This window comes from Mirounga angustirostris, unplaced genomic scaffold (genome assembly GCF_029215605.1).
Source record: "Mirounga angustirostris isolate CCGP_5_RB_7025 unplaced genomic scaffold, mMirAng1.0.hap1 SCAF_1, whole genome shotgun sequence".
In the NCBI taxonomy this organism is placed as follows: Eukaryota; Metazoa; Chordata; class Mammalia; order Carnivora; family Phocidae; genus Mirounga; species Mirounga angustirostris.
The window spans coordinates 202,616,014-202,631,394 of NW_026991709.1; the positions used below are offsets into that span (position 1 = coordinate 202,616,014).

Here is a 15,381-nt window from a genome sequence, read left to right on the forward strand (position 1 = left end):
TCCCGCTTGCGGGACCTGGGCAAACCCCCGTCCCCGCTCCGACCGGGGACCATTTCTCCCGGTCTGTCCACGCGGGAGCTCCCTCCTAAGGTCCCCGGGAGCCCCCCGAGGAACCTCAGCCGTGTCCTGCGTGAAGGGGACAGCTGAGCCAGGGCGAGGGCCCGGGACTCCTTTGCCTTCCAGCTTTTTCTCAGTCTTCCCTCCAGCAAAGCCTGGGACCGAGGCTGCGCGCAGAGGACCGAGGAGAGGCGGGATGAAGTGGGAGGCGGGGGGCGCTGGGCCGAGAGCGGTGGGACCCGCGCGTCCAGGGCGTGGGGCTGGGGGTTGCGACTCTCAGGCCCCAGGGAAAGAAGCGGGGGGTGGAAATGGGAGCAGGCGGGGCTCAGGGACCACTGGGGGGGCGGGGCCAAAAGCTGGGGTGGGGGCCGAGACAGGATGGGGGGAGGAGCGGGCCAGGGCTGGGGGCCGCAGGAGACACTTAAGGGGCACGGGGCTGAGAGCAGGGTGCAGAGAAGTGGGCAGGGGTATGGAAACGGGACTGGGGGCGCCAGGTCCCAGATTGGGGGTGGGGAGCCTGGAGCCGGCAGGGTTGGAAAGAGAGTTCTCAGGCTGGTAGGGGCTGAGTGGGGGCTTCCGGGCCGCGGGACAGGGCGCGCGCGGTGCGCGGCGGGGCGGAGGCCGGACGGGTGGGGCGCGCGGTGCCCGCGGGCGGGCGGGCGGGCGGGCGGCGGGGAGGCCGGTGCGGGGCCCGCCGCCCCCCCGGGGCCGGGCCGGGCCGGGGGCGGGGCCGGGCGGGGCCAGCGGCGCATTAGCGCCTTGTCAATTCGGCTGCTCAGACTTGCTCCGGCCTCCGCGCCCGCGCCCAGCGACGTGCGGGCTGCCCGGCCCGCGCCCTCCCGCGCCGGCCTCGAGCCCCGCGCCCCGCGCCGCCGCAGCCGCCGCCCGCCGCCTCCTGCCGCGCGCCCCCGGCAGCGCCGGCCCCATGCCCGCCGGCCGCCCGGGCCCCGCCGCCCAATCCGCGCGGCGGCCGCCGCCGCTGCTGCCCCTACTGCTACTCTGCGTCCTCGGGGCGCCGAGAGCCGGATCAGGAGCCCGTGAGTACCCGGCGTCCTGTTCCCTTCTTCCCGCCTGGGCCGAGAGCGTGCGCCTCGGGGGCAGCTGCGGGGGGAGGGGGCGCGGGCGCCACCTGGACCGCCCGGGAACAAAGGAAGGCGCCCCCGGCGCGGCCCTCGGGGCGCCCTCACCTGCGGGGCGCACGGAGCCGCAATTCCCCCGCCCGAGGGTCCGGCTTCCGCGCCCTAGGCCTTCTTACCTGGGCCGCCCGGCTGGGGATGCCCGGCCCTGACCCGGGGGGCCGGGGGGAGCCGCGGCCTGGGATTCTCTGAACTCCGGGACGCGGTGGGTGCACGCAACAGCGCCCGCGGACTCGGAGCGGTAGAGACCGAGGGGCACCGCTCCCGGGCAGGGGCGCACGCAGTAGGCGCGTTGGGTGCTGGCCCTGGGCGGCCCCCCCCCCCCAGTGGAGGGATGAGCCCCGCGAGGAAGGCGGGGCGGCGGGAGGGGGGCCGCTCTGGCCGCCTGGCGCGCGGCCCGGGGTCCCCGGGGACGCGCCTCTCCGCGGGCAGGCGCCGCCGCCCTCCCCTGGCGGGACCCCGCGCGCGGGGGTCCGCGGAGTCCCAGCCACCGGCGGCCTCGGAACCATTCCTGGCCAGGCTGCGCGTGGCTGAGAGCCTCCAGCGAGAGAAATCTTTGTGAGCGAGTGGGTGAGAGGGAGAGGGAGAAAGAGCCAGCGAGTCCGGGCACCGCGGGCCCAGCCTTGGTCGGGGCCCGGGGGGGGGGGGGCACCGGGAACCCACAGCCCCGCAGGCCGAGACCCCTGCCCTGTCAGGAGCTCCTGGGCTGCGGCACTCTCTGTCCCCCCACCCGAAGCACCCCCCCTCCAGGACACCGTCTCTACATCCAGACCCTCTCTGGGACACACCCAGAGACACACAAAGACACACTGGCTTGTGGCCCGTCGCCCTCGCCCTCAGATGAGCGCACACTGCATCCCAGATGCACATTGGCGTACCATGGGGCGCGCACACACACATTCCACATTCGTGCTCACACACATTCCGCAGGGGGAGGCAGCACAGGGGTATACAGGCAGAGGCTGCCCTAGACGTTCACAACGGCGGCAGGCACCCCATCCAGGCACTCAGGTCCATTTGGGCCAGCACACATTGCTCCCCAGGCCATCCCACACTGAACAGAGCTGTTTGCAAGCTTCCTTTGGTGCACCTCCAGAAAGGACAGGGTCTGGGCACCCCCTGGGGGCACTTAGTGAAAGCCCAGCCTGCCCAAGGTGCCTGGGCAGGTGAGGGGCTGCCCCAGGCCCTCCTGGGGTCCCTGGCAGTTCTGCTAGACAGTGAGCAGAGCCTGTAAAGACTACTCTTAGTGACCGGCTTTGTTTCCCAGCTCAGAGAGCAGCAGGCAAAGGTGGTGTGGTGCTTGGAGGGATTGTTGTGCGTGTGTTTTTTCCTTTAAGGGGGAAGAAATTAAATAAAAAAGATTCTCACACCTCAGCAATATGTTTCTACTTACGGTGTGTCTTAGCACCTGACCAGCAGGCGGGTGGGTCGTAAAGTGTGTGTGCAGGTACCAGAGAGACAGGAGATGGGGACCCCTGTCGGGACCCTGGGATGGAGGCCACCCTCCTGCCTTGCTTGCAGAGAATCTCACACTTTTCCCTTTTAAAACACATGGTGTTCCTTTTTAATAACGGCAGTGGCTCCAGATTGGGAAGGGAGAAGGAAAAAACTTTTAAAGGCCCCAGCTCTGTGTGAAAGTCAGGGAGGCAGGGAGCAAGGGGGTGGGGGTGGCTGTCCAAAAGCTTAGCTCAGGGATCTGCTTTGGGGAGCCTTCTAGGAGGCCCCCCAAACCAGGCAAGGGCCCCCACGACCTTAGTGGGCTGTTCCCAGCTGCTTCGCCTGGCTTGGAATGTGTGCATCTAGGTCCCCCCCCACCCTTGGCCCATTGTTTGGGGAGGCCTGAAGGGAGTTGGGAGCCTGCTGGGACCCCAGAGCTGGGAGGGGCTGGAATCTTAATAGTTCCTAGGTGCTGCAATGTGTTGGGCCCTCTGGACATCATGATCTCATCTCATTAATCTCCCCAACAGGTAGAACTTATTTTCCTCCCATTTTATGGAGGAGGAAACTGAGAACTGGAAAGGGGAAACCAGTTGCTCAGGTGTTCCAGCTGGGATTGGCACCACCGTCCCAGGAAAAGTCCTCCCTCTGACCTTTTCTGGTGGAACGTGGTGGTGGTGGTGGGGGGGGGGACTGGCCTGTCCAGGCCCGCCTGGCCTTGCCCTCTCGCCCTGTCCCCCGCCCAGCCCCAGGAGGGCAGCTGCAGCTGCTGGCAGGCAGTCCACGCCAGCCCAGGCCAGGCGGGTGTGGCAGAGGGGCAGTGCCCCCCAGCCAAGACCCCCCAGAGAGCCCCTTCCTGGCTAGACCCTGCTGGTGGGTGGGGGGCCGGAGGGGCGTGACCTACCCCCAAAGGGTTGAGAGTGGGCCTTGGGGTCCAGGCAGGCCCGGCCGTGCCTCCCACCCTGCTGGGGGGGCCCAGGCAGGAAGCGGTGGGTGGGCCGGGGCAGAGACGCTGGCACGCCCGAATTCATGCCGAAGGAATTCCGAATTAGCGGGCGGCTGGCTGCCTGGGACCTCCGGGGCGGCCCCCTGGCCCCCGCCCCCGGCCGCCCCCGCCTCCTCGGCTCTGGCCCGCTCAGCCGGCTCCTTCGCACGGACGCCGAGACCTCCGGCGAGCCCTGGGCCAAGCCCCAAACGCAACTGTGATCCCAGGCTCCAGCAAGAAATGGCCCTCAAGCCAAGTTTGCCCCGGAAAATTGTCAGGGCCGGCCTGGAGAACCGCGTCCACCCCACCTCGCCCATCTGGGGCAGTGAGGGCCAGCACAGGGCAGCCACTGCCATTCAGAGTGCCTCCCAAGGGCCCAGGATCACCCTGTCCTTGGCTGCCATCTCAGAGAATCTGGGCTACCTCCCCCTGTCCTCTGCTGCCCTCCCCCCACTCCCTTTTTACAGCTGCCTGGGGATCCTTTTAAAATGTAAATCCTCCCCTGTGCGGAGCCCTGGAATAACCCCTCCCTGCAGGTCTTGCTCTGCTGATCTCCCAGACCTCATTCCCCACCATTCCTGCCCCAGGACCTTTGCACTTGCTGTTCCCACAGCCTGGTACTCTCTCCTAGATATTTCCATGGTGACTTCTTTCACTTTATTCAGGTCTCAGCTCAAATGCCTCCCCAGATAGGCCTCCTGGGCCATGTAGCTGCCACCACTACCATGTGCTTCACTTTCTCATATTTATTTGTTCTTTCTCCTGTTGCTCCCTTGGATTCAAGGCCCACAAGGGCAGGAATTTTGAGTATCTTGGTCACCATTGTGCCGCCAGCTCCTGGCAAACTATAGGTGCTCCATGCATGGATGCATGAATGAATGAATGAACAAATGAATGAATGAGTCCTCACAACTGCTGCTGGTGGAGGGAGAGGCCCCTTCCCAGAGGTTCAAAGAAATAAAATGAATGGGCCAAGCTTCCGCAGTGAGCTGGGAGCATTTGAACCCCGGTCAGCCTGGTTTAAAGGTCCCACAGGGTTGTTCCTTAAGACAATATTTTCACTCCTCTCAAACGTGTGGTTGATACCGTGATGCGCACTTCCCAGATGGGGAGACTGGGGCTCAGAGAGTGGTATCAGGGTCTTGGACTGTGCAACCCCTCACCCTTATCTGGACGTTGACTTCTCCTCAGATTAAAAACAGACTCCTCTTAGGTTCTGACCTCCAGAAGGGGAAGCCCTTGGCATCTGAGACCCTCATGCCCAGCACCCAGTTCACACACAATCCTGTTTAGGAAGTCACTTTCCATCTAGTCTTCACAATGGCCTTAGGGATCATGAGCTTTCTTGTTCCCATTTTGCAGATTAGGAAAAATGAGTTGAAAGAAAGAACAATGATGCCAAGTCCCTTTGGGTGGGGGGTGGGGGCCTAGAGTTTGCCCCAGCGTCCTTCAGTTCCAGCAACAGCACAGAGCAGAACTCTGGAGACCAACAAATTGGGGTTTAAATTGTGTGCCCTTTCCTCACTCAGTGACTTTGGGCAAGAGATAATTTCTCAGAGCCTCAGTTTTTTCATCCACAAAATAAGAAGGATTCTAGTAGGAGTCAGGGCACCCCTTTTTAGAAGCGTCTTTCCCCCCAAAGACACACTGTGTGTGAGGTTCTAGGGGTACAAATCTTTTTTTTTCCCCTAATTGCCAAGAATAAAATGAAATAAATAAAAGAAAAAAAGCAGAATGTAATAGTTGTCAGAACTACGGGCCGAGCAAGATTTACTTGAATCTGAGTGGACATTTATGCCTGCGTTTTGTGTCCACTCCCAGAGCCTTGAGCAAGTCAGTGAAGAAGCATCTTGGAAGGACCTGAGTTGTGGAATCACACAGTCCTGGGGCTGAATCTTGGTTTGGCCACCAACCTTGGGCTGGTCACTTGGCCTAATTGAACCTCAGTTTCCTTATCTGTAAAATGGGAGGGAGACCATAGGAAACAGCTCCTTCGCAGGACTGCCATGAGTCCTGGAGGTCCTAGCATGGTGGGGGACGGGGGGCTCAGGGCGACTCCATCTCAGGCCTGACAGGCCCTCCTCTCTGACCCCAGACACGGCTGTCATCAGCCCCCAGGACCCCACGCTCCTCATCGGCTCCTCCCTGCAGGCCACGTGCTCAGTGCACGGGGACCCACCAGGCGCCACAGCCGAGGGCCTCTACTGGACCCTCAACGGGCGCCGCTTGGCCCCGGAGCTCTCCCGTGTGCTCAACGCCTCCACCCTGGCCCTCGCCCTGGCCAACCTCAACGGATCCAGGCAGCAGTCTGGCGACAACCTTGTGTGCCACGCTCGTGACGGCAGCATCCTGGCTGGTTCCTGCCTCTATGTTGGCTGTAAGTGGGCCCCCAGAATAAGCAGGGGTAACTCTTGGGAGCCGCATCTCCCTCTGGAGAGGGGCATGAATCATGGGCCCTCTGGCCCATGACTGACAGTGGGCATGCCAGCACAGATGGAGAGGTAGGGACCTCTGGGGTGGAAATGAGAGCCTGGAACCCCCACCCCTATCCCCAAGAGACTCCAGGCAGGCTGTCAGGTCAACATCCGCTCTGTTCAACCCTCCTTCCACTCCAAGGTGGGGGCCCAGCTGGCGGCTAGCAACTTCTCCACCTATCCAGGGCTGGTCCAGACCCTCAGCCCCCTGCACCCCCTTTCCCCAGTGCCCCCAGAGAAACCTTTCAACATCAGTTGCTGGTCCAAGAACATGAAGGACCTGACATGCCGCTGGACGCCGGGGGCCCATGGGGAAACCTTCCTCCACACCAACTACTCCCTCAAGTACAAGCTGAGGTTGGTGGTGGCCCTTGGGTGACGCGTGTTCCAGCCTGGCTGTGAGGCCTTGGCAAAGCCCACCCTCTCCAAGCCCAGTGTCCCGTCTGCACTCTGGGGCTGCCATGGGGAGGTCTGGGGGGCCTGAAGGGACCGCTGTGTGTCCTCACACCCCCTCCTGCCCCGCAGGTGGTACGGGCAGGATAACACGTGTGAGGAGTACCACACCGTAGGGCCTCATTCCTGCCACATCCCCAAGGACCTGGCTCTCTTTACACCCTATGAGATCTGGGTAGAGGCCACCAACCGACTGGGCTCGGCCCGCTCTGATGTGCTCACGCTGGACATCCTGGATGTGGGTGAGCCCCCCACCCCAGCTGCTAGGCCCACGAGGGATCCTGCACCCCCTCTCCTAGCTCAGCTCTCGGCTGCAGCTCCAGGCCCGACCCTGCTGGTTGGGGCCGGGAGGAACTAGGCATCCACCCATAGGTCCCCAGTCCCCTGAAGCAGCCAGGATACCCCCACTCTGTGGAGAACACCTGGCCTGGCTGCCTCCCCCTCGGCAGCCCAGGTGTGCAGGAGGGGGCCCCGGGGGAGCTGGGAGGGGGCGCCCAGGTCGGGAGGCGCCCCAGGAAGCCTCAGCCTGGAGCTGGGGGGGGTGCGCAGGCGGGAGGCAGGAAACGGATGATCTGCGAGCAGAATTGGGCCTAATCTAATTAGGGTGTTTCTCAGCCCCAAGCAGGCCTGTGCCTTAACCCTTTCAGACCCTTACTAAGGCCTCAGGGGGAGAGGCCAGACCTCCATGCTGCCCACAGGGCTCCCAGAAGGATCCCCAGAAGGCTGGTAGCCGCCCCCGACCCCAGTCTGCTTCCTGCTTTGCTTCCTCAAGTCCTAAAGCTGCAGTGAGCAGGTTCTAAGCCTCAGTTTTCCCTCTGCACCAGCAAGGCTGTCCTATTGAAAACCTCTGCAAAGTAGGAAGGATCTGGAGGTGCAGGTGGGCAGTGGGGGGTCAGGAGGAGCTTCCCAGGGGTCTGGCAGCCTGCTGGCCCCCTGGCCTGGGCATAATAATAACGATGTCATCAGCCAGGCAGTGTCTGCTTTTCCATCGGTCCCTGAAGATAGAATTATATTTCTCCTGTCACAGATAATAATGGTGATAACAGCTAACATTAATTGAATGCTTCTAGGTGCTGAGTGTTTCCCAAATACTGTCTAATGTAATCCACCCTTCTGGAAGGGGGGAGGGGGGAGAGGGCAGAACAGAGGCAGGTGCCTCCCAAGCCATGCGCTCTGAGATTTGAACCCAGATGGGGGCCGGCCAGGTCCAAGGAAGGCTGAGTGATTAAGCCCTGCCCTGCCCCGTCTCTCAGTGACCACCGACCCCCCACCCGACGTGCACGTGAGCCGAGTCGGGGGCCTGGAGGACCAGCTGAGTGTGCGCTGGGTTTCCCCACCGGCCCTCAAGGACTTCCTCTTCCAAGCCAAGTACCAAATCCGCTACCGGGTGGAGGACAGCGTGGATTGGAAGGTGCCTGACAATCCCCCCGTCCCTCAGCTCCCACCCCACTCTGCGCCTCCCCGCCCCCACCTCTGGCCTCTGACCCTGCCATTGCCACCAGGTGGTGGACGATGTCAGCAACCAGACCTCGTGCCGCCTGGCCGGCCTGAAGCCGGGCACAGTCTACTTCGTGCAAGTGCGGTGCAATCCTTTTGGCATCTATGGCTCGAAGAAGGCAGGGATCTGGAGCGAGTGGAGCCACCCCACGGCCGCCTCCACCCCTCGCAGTGGTGAGCACCCCAGCGGGGCTGGGTGGTCAGGAGACCAGTCCCAAAGCAGCCAAAGCCTTTGTTTCTTCGTTTCCTCCAAGAGAGCAGAGTTCTCAAATTGGTGGCCCTTAGGGGCCAAATCTGGTCCTTGGATCCATTTTCTTTGACCTGTCATTTGGAAAAAAAAAAAGTTTGACCTACTTGCAGACATTTAAAAACAGGAAGTTTTCACACAAATATCCTAGGTTTCCTAGAAAGATTGTCTAGAAAATGTTGGGGGCGCCTGGCTGGTTCAGTCGGAAGAGCATACGACTCTTGATCTCGGGGTTGAGTTCGAGCCCCACGTTGTGTGTAGAGATTACTTAAAAATGAAAAAAATTTTTTTTAAGATTTTATTTATTTGAGAGAGAGCAAGGGAGAGAGAGAGCATGAGTGTGTGTGTGGGGGGTGGGCAGAGGGAAAGGGAGAAGCAGACTACCCCCTGAGCAGGGAGCCTGATGCAGGGCTCAATCCCAGGGCCCTGGGATCATGACCTGAGCGGAAGGCAGATGCTTAACCGACTGAGCCACTCAGGCACCTCTAAAAATAGAATCTTTTTTTTTTTTTTTAAGATTTTATTTATTTGCGAGAGAGACAATGAGAGACAGAGAGCATGAGAGGGAGGAGGGTCAGAGGGAGAAGCAGGCTCCCTGCTGAGCAGGGAGCCCGATGTGGGACTCGATCCCGGGACTCCAGGATCATGACCTGAGCCGAAGGCAGTCGCTTAACCAACTGAGCCACCCAGGCGCCCCTAAAAATAGAATCTTTAAGCAAGAAAATGTAACAGGACACAGCCAGAGTGTGTCCACAGCCCCTATCAGGCCCCATCATTCAGGGGCCTCACTCTCCAGTTGCCCCACCCCCACCTGGCACATTTTGCCCACCTGTGCCCTCTCTCGAGCCCCTAAAGACAAGGGAGTTTGAGACCTCTGCTTCTTTTTTTTTTTTTTAAGATTTTATTTATTTATTTGAAAGAGAGAGAATGAGAGAGAGCACATGAGAGGGGGGAGGGTCAGAGGGAGAAGCAGGCTCCCCGCCGAGCAGGGAGCCCGATGCGGGACTCGATCCAGGGACTCCAGGATCATGACCTGAGCCGAAGGCAGTCGCTTAACCACTGAGCCACCCAGGCGCCCTGAGACCTCTGCTTCTGAGGCTGATTGGCTACCAACTCTCCCTCTGATGGGCCTTGGGTTCCCTTTCTGATCAAGGTGGGGGGTGGGGACAATCAGGAGCCTGGATCTGACTTCCCTTGCCCTCTGGGGTTTCTCTAAGCCCATGATCCTCCATTCTCTCCTTGGTGAAATGTTACGAAATACGTTAATTGAAATGTCTGACCTCAGCTTTTCCATCTGGAAAGTGGGCACAATAATACCCACCTCAGGCTATTGTTAGGGTTAGATGAGATAACCCAAGAAAGTGCACTCATGGTGGGCACCATCTAAGTGTTTGCAGGTAGTAGTGACCAAGGCTCCCATCTCTTGCTCCCCCATGATTCCCCCCCCCCCCCCCCCCCGGGAAGGGAATCCCTTTTCTCAGGTGAGGACACTGAGGCCCTAGGACGTTCAGCCAGCCCCCAAAGTCACACAAGGATCTGAACTCAGTTTCCTGGAAAGTCCAGGCGCATGCTCGTGGGATGATGGGGAAACTGAGGCCCAGAGGGGGGGTCCCAAAGCTAGGGAGGGACAGAGCCAGGCTCCAGCCATTTCCCCAGCCCCCATCCTGGGCCCCTCCAGGTTCTGGGGGTGGGCGGGATCTACGACGGCCGGGAGGGGCCTGCGCCTTGGCCCCTGCTCGTGCCCAGCACCTGCGATTCTTGCGCAGGAGCCAGCAGGCGGCTGCGTCCGCTGGAGAGGCTGGGGAGGCCGGGGGAGGCCAGCAGGGGCGGTGGGGGCCGTGGCCGTGCCAGGGCCTGTCAGCGGGTTCCCGGCGTTATTTATGATGTGAGGCCGATGTCCTTATCTGCCGGCCTGCTAGGGGCTGGCTGCGGCCGGCAGCTGGACCGACAGGCCGGCCTCCCACCTGGCCCTCCCAGCCCACTCCCCATCCCACTGGCTCCCGCTCTCAGGCCTGTCCTGGGGACTGCCTCCCCGCCGCCCCCACTCCGGGTCTCCTCTGTCTCCCTTCATCCCTCTGTCATTCTCTTCCCCTGTACCTCTCTGCATTTTTGCCTTTTTTGGTTTCTGTGTCCCTACACGCCCATGGTCTCTGTCTCTGCCTGCTGCAGCCCTCTCTTAACCTCGCCCTTTTCTATCCCTCTGCATCTCCTTGGCTGTCCCCTATTGCTTTGGCCCTCTCCACATCTCCCTGTCTCGCCTTGTCTCCATCTTTCCATCTTTCCATCTCTGCCTCTCTCTCTCTCTCTCTCTCCAGCTCTCCCTCACTCGTGTCTCTCTTGCCCCTTCTCCGTCCCTTGCTCTGGGTCTGGGTCTCATCCCTCTGGCCCTGGCTCCTCTCCTTCTTCCCCTCCCTTTCACTCACACCTGGCTCAGGCCACGGGAATGAGGTTCCTGCAGGAGACGTGGGGGAGGAGCCCCCTCCTTCCCCTGCCTCCCACCTCCTCCCGGGCTCAGCTGGGCCGCTGTGCTGAGCGGTGCAGAGGACCCGATCCGGAGACACCGGGAGGGAGGTGCCCAAGGGGAACACGGTCCCGCCGAGCCGCGGAACCTCCCTCTCCTGCCCTCGCGCGCCCTCTGCCGGGCGCGCCGTGACGCTGCCGCTCCCCCCATCAGAGCGCCCGGGCCCGGGCGGCGGGGCGTGCGAGCCGCGGGGCGGCGAGCCGAGCTCGGGGCCGGTGCGGCGCGAGCTCAAGCAGTTCCTGGGCTGGCTCAAGAAGCACGCGTACTGCTCGAACCTGAGCTTCCGCCTCTACGACCAGTGGCGAGCCTGGATGCAGAAGACACACAAGACCCGCAACCAGGTAGGAAGGAGGGACCGGCGGGCGAGGGATGGAGTGGTGGGGGCAGAGAGGGAATCGGGCTGCGGGGGGGAAAGGGGGGAGGTCCGCAGCCCCCAGACACTGCCTCCTTCCTTCCAAGCACAGGACGAGGGGATCCTGCCCTCGGGCAGACGGGGCACGACGAGAGGTAAGGGAAGCCCACCCCAGCTGGGTGGGTGGGCAGGGAGGGAGACAAGGGCCCCTCCTCGTGGCCACAGGCCGTGGGCCCCCCACCCTCAGCCTTAGAGTTGTTGAGATGGAATCCCTTCCTCCATCGCCTATTTATCAGCATTTCCTAACACCCAGTGATTGCCTGGTCCTGTGGCCTTCAGCCTGGTAAAAGCATCTGACCCCCGCAAATGTCCAAAGTGGAACATAATCCTCAGGAATGAACATACTCATCCCAGTTAGCATGTATGAGCACCTACTGCATGCTCACCCTGTGCCAAGAGCTTTACCTACAGGAGACCCCTTGGGACAAACAGATATTCTTACTTCTCAAAGGGGAAAGCCAAGGCCCTGAGAGGGGGCAGTACCCTACCCAAGGTCCCCAAGCTGAAAGTGGCAGGACCAGGACCTGAAGTGGGGCTTCCTCAATTGCTCTGTTGTACTGGCCCCTCCCAGGCTCCCTGCTTAGCTTGGCTTCCCCTCTGCCTGCAGGTCCTGCCAGATAAGCTCTAGGGACTGGGGCCACCCTCCCTGCTGCGTGGAGACACGGGGGCCGCACCCAGACTGGGGGCTAACTCTGTACCCTCACCTCAGGGCACCCAAGCACCCTCGGCAGGAGCTGGGGTGGCTATTCTGAGGGTAACAACATCTTTGGCCTCCACGTGAGGCCACTCTTGGGTGCAACTCCAGTGGGGGTGTGTGTGAGGGTTGGCTAAGCTGCCCAGAACCCCTGCCAGGGCTGGGGGTGAAGAGGGGTCATTGCTCCCCCCCCGCCCCATCCAGGACCCCTACAAAGAGTCTTTTTAAATAAACAAGCTATTTAGGTGCCCTGATTGTGAAGATATTTGGGGCTGGATTGGCCCAGGGTAGGGGCTGTGGGGTTTAGAGAAAGCATGAGGAATCCTAATGACCTTATGGGATTGGAATCTTTGCATCCCAGAATTTCAGACTCTCCAGGAGGTGAACTATCTGGCTTTAAACTCATTGGAGGGTGTGATTCAAAAGGCCGGCTCTACTGGGAGCGGGGGGTGGGGGTGTCTTGCACCTGCCATCCCTGGCCTTGTGGGGCCTCCTCCCCAGGGACACCCATCCCAGCACCCCAGGACGCAGAGACAGTGAAGCAGCTGCAAATGAAGGGTCCTTTATTGTGGGAGTCACAGCAAACTCAAGGGCTGTCAGCAACCTGGTGGAGCATGACCCCAGCCAGCTGACAGTCCAGGGGTGGGCTGGGTGCCATTCACGCCATTTCCCGTGTCCCTCGGCGTGTCCCTGGGGAGCCACCATCACTCGGCAGATTCTGCATCAAACCTAAGGTCCTGAAGAACCTCGCTGATTGCTTCCATGGTTTTAATTACCCTACAAGAGCGCATCGGGACTATAAATAAAACCCAGATGGGGAGAATTAGCCGCCATTGCGCAGCTCCTAGGGGGCTGTGGCAAGCCCCGGGCCCTCCTGCCCACCGCCAAAGTTCCAGTGGCCAAGAGGACCATTTGGCTGCCAGGGAAGGAGGGGTGGTCTGTGGGTGAGGGTGGGCAGAGAGAAAAAGCCACCTTGGTGGGTGCCATCCGAAGATGTGCTGTGTCACAGAGCAGAGAGCCTGTGGGCGAGCACTTGGGTGTGTGCTGGAGGGAGGCTGGAGGCAGGAATGTGCAGGCCTGTGTCTGGTGGGCCTGGGCAACCATGTCCAAGCTCAAAGTCCAGCCATGTGAGTGGGATTGGCATGTGTGAGGTGCCCAACTGTGTCCCGGAAATGCACGGCGAGTCTGGTGTGAAATTGCAGGGCACGTGCACTTGGGGGCAATGTGTGCTGTATGTCTGGGAGCCACCAGGTCAGGACTCCAGTGTGCATACCCTGAGGGTTGTGTGCAGGTCCAGAGGGTCAACCCAGTATGACCGTGCCAGCCCTGGGGCACAGCTGGCTAGGGATGGGTGCCTGAAGGTGCACGTGCAAATCTACCACCGCCAGCCCCCTGGGAAGGAGTGCTCACTTCATCTTCAGCTGGTGCATCTCCAGAGTGTTCTCCTGCCCAGACAGCTCTGGTGCCCCCATCAGCTGCAGCAGCGCCACCTGGTAAGGGCAACAGGGAGGCCGTCACAGCCGGCAGAGACCCTCGCCTGCCCTCCCACACAGATCAGGGAGGGAGACGCCAGAAGCACCCAGAAAGGCAACGATGACCCCGAGTCTCAAGGGGCGGTGCTTCGCACGGGAGGAGTCTGGGATTCAGTTTAAAGGGGCTCCTGAGGAGGACCGGGTGGGCAGGCCCTAGAGTGAGTGGGTGGTGCCGCGTGGGTGTGGTCACAGGAAGGCGTGGTATGGGAAGAGCGGAGAAGGCTCAGCCTGGAACTGGTGACAGGGGTGGAGCAGGCAGGGCCTCATAGTCTCAAGGATGTGGCAGGGCGTTATAATCCCAGGATGGAAGTAGGCCAAACACCTAGACTGGGATTGGGGTCTCCTAAAGCAGCGTGGCCTGGAAATCCCAGTTTGGAGGGTCATGTGGGCGTGGCCTCAGGTGGGCTGGGTCTGGGAATATTGTGTTTCGGCCAGGATTGGCTGTAGGGGCAGAGTAGGCGGGGCCTTGGAAACCTAGAGGAGGAGCAGGCCCAGAACCTAGGCTGGGATATAGGGTTACTCAAGAGGGGGCGTGCCGTGGGAATGCACACTCTCCAATCTGCAGGGGGCTGAGGGCCAGACCTGAGGCAGTGGGAACAGCCAAAGGGGTAGGAGCGGAGTTGGGGGCCGGCCCTGGCCATCCCGGCAAAACGCTGGGGCTGCGGGAGGGGCTGAGATGAAGTGGTCCTGTCCTGGGACTAAACAAAACCTGAATGACCCAGAGAAGGACTGGAGGGGTCAGAGCCAGAGAATCCGAGTGAAACCTTAGTGGAGTTTTGAGGTGGAAAAGGAAGCAGTGGGGTCTGGGGCGCCGGGGGTGGGGTTGCGGCGGGGGCCTGGCCCCTCCCCCATGAGGCTCACAGCGGGCCGTGACAGACCAGGCGCTGTGTCGGGGACAGGGGCTGGGGGTGGGGCCTCACCGTGGCCAGGCGAGTCTGCTCCAGCTGTTGCAGGCTACGCACGTGGCTCGCGAGCAGCGGCTGCCCTCTGGGTCCCGCCAGCTCGGTCTCCACCGCCAGCACCTCTCGCGAGGCGGCCGCGAAGGCCTGGGTCACCTCGTGCACCGTGCTCCGGTAGCGCGGGAAGTCGTAGGGCGGGCCGCTTCGCAGGTACTGGAGGTGGCCTCTGTGGCAGGTGGGGGTCCTGAGGCTACGCCCTCAGCTTCTCAGGCCCTGCACCCGCACTGACCACCTGAAAGCCCCCAGGAAGTGTCCCTGGACCCCAGAGTGTGGAGGACGCTCTCTGACTCCCGCAGGGTAACCGGAGATGGGCCCACTCCTGCGCTTGGGGAAGGGCGAGACGCCACGTGCAGTGGTCCATCCGGCAGTGGGGCCGCACCCTGGGTCCCAGAGGGGGAAAGCACAGATCTGGTCCCCCAGCGAATCCCGCCCCACCTCTGACAACGCAGCCGCACGGGGATTCAGCTCCGCCCCCAGGCACGCCCATCCCCGGAGCCGGCAGGGGCTGCGCTCTGCGACCCCTGCCCACCCCTGCGCCCGCACTTACTCCTCCAGCCGGCGGAAGGCCTGCGCGCGCTCAGCCTGCAACTGGTGGATGCGCTGCACCAGCGCCCGGATCGGGGCATCTTTCTACGGAGCGGGGGGCATGGCTGGGGCATGAAGCCGGCGCCCCCAAGCCTGCACCGCCCACCCCGCGCCTGTTCCTGCTCGAGCCCGGGCTCACCCAGGGCCACGCTGGCTCCTCGCGCTCCGGGACACCGGTAGCCACTGCAGTGCCGGGCACCGAGGGGACGGCGGAGTCCGCCACGGCCTCGGCAGTGATCATGACTGCGCAGCCCCGGCCCCGCCCAGGACTACGGTGCTCCGCTGCGCCAGGCGCCCCCTGCAGGCCCGGAGGTTTTCCAACCTCAGCCTGTGGCCAGCTAAAACGGAAACCTGAAGATCCGGAGCAAAGACCGGAGTCTTAGGCCTCACCT

At 62.0% G+C, this 15,381-nt stretch overlaps 2 protein-coding genes across 5 annotated transcripts; one reads left to right on the plus strand and one right to left on the minus strand.

Moving 5' to 3' along the window:
- The first annotated feature begins 935 nt into the window (after positions 1-935).
- On the plus strand, positions 936-14,837 carry CRLF1 (cytokine receptor like factor 1). Of its 3 annotated transcripts, none has more exons than XM_054504837.2 (9): positions 936-1,094; positions 5,711-5,992; positions 6,317-6,446; positions 6,615-6,784; positions 7,796-7,953; positions 8,045-8,213; positions 10,961-11,148; positions 11,272-11,314; positions 14,701-14,837. In XM_054504837.2, the coding sequence occupies exons 1-9, from the start codon at positions 983-985 to the stop codon at positions 14,703-14,705; spliced, it is 1,257 nt and encodes a 418-aa protein (XP_054360812.1). In that variant the 5' UTR covers positions 936-982; the 3' UTR covers positions 14,706-14,837. The 3 variants fall into 3 exon arrangements, with proteins under 3 accessions (XP_054360812.1, XP_054360811.1, XP_045718636.1); XM_054504836.2 differs by lacking the exon at positions 14,701-14,837 and adding an exon at positions 11,827-12,414 and having other exon boundaries at positions 11,267-11,314; XM_045862680.3 differs by lacking the exon at positions 14,701-14,837 and adding an exon at positions 11,827-12,414.
- REX1BD (required for excision 1-B domain containing) lies at positions 12,460-15,248 on the minus strand. Of its 2 annotated transcripts, none has more exons than XM_045862681.3 (5): positions 15,129-15,248; positions 14,952-15,034; positions 14,366-14,570; positions 13,324-13,403; positions 12,460-12,690 (listed from the first exon to the last, which is right to left on the minus strand). In XM_045862681.3, the coding sequence occupies exons 1-5, from the start codon at positions 15,228-15,230 to the stop codon at positions 12,618-12,620; spliced, it is 543 nt and encodes a 180-aa protein (XP_045718637.1). In that variant the 5' UTR covers positions 15,231-15,248; the 3' UTR covers positions 12,460-12,617. The 2 variants fall into 2 exon arrangements, with proteins under 2 accessions (XP_045718637.1, XP_064453693.1); XM_064597623.1 differs by having other exon boundaries at positions 12,460-12,709.
- Positions 15,249-15,381: the final 133 nt, after the last annotated feature.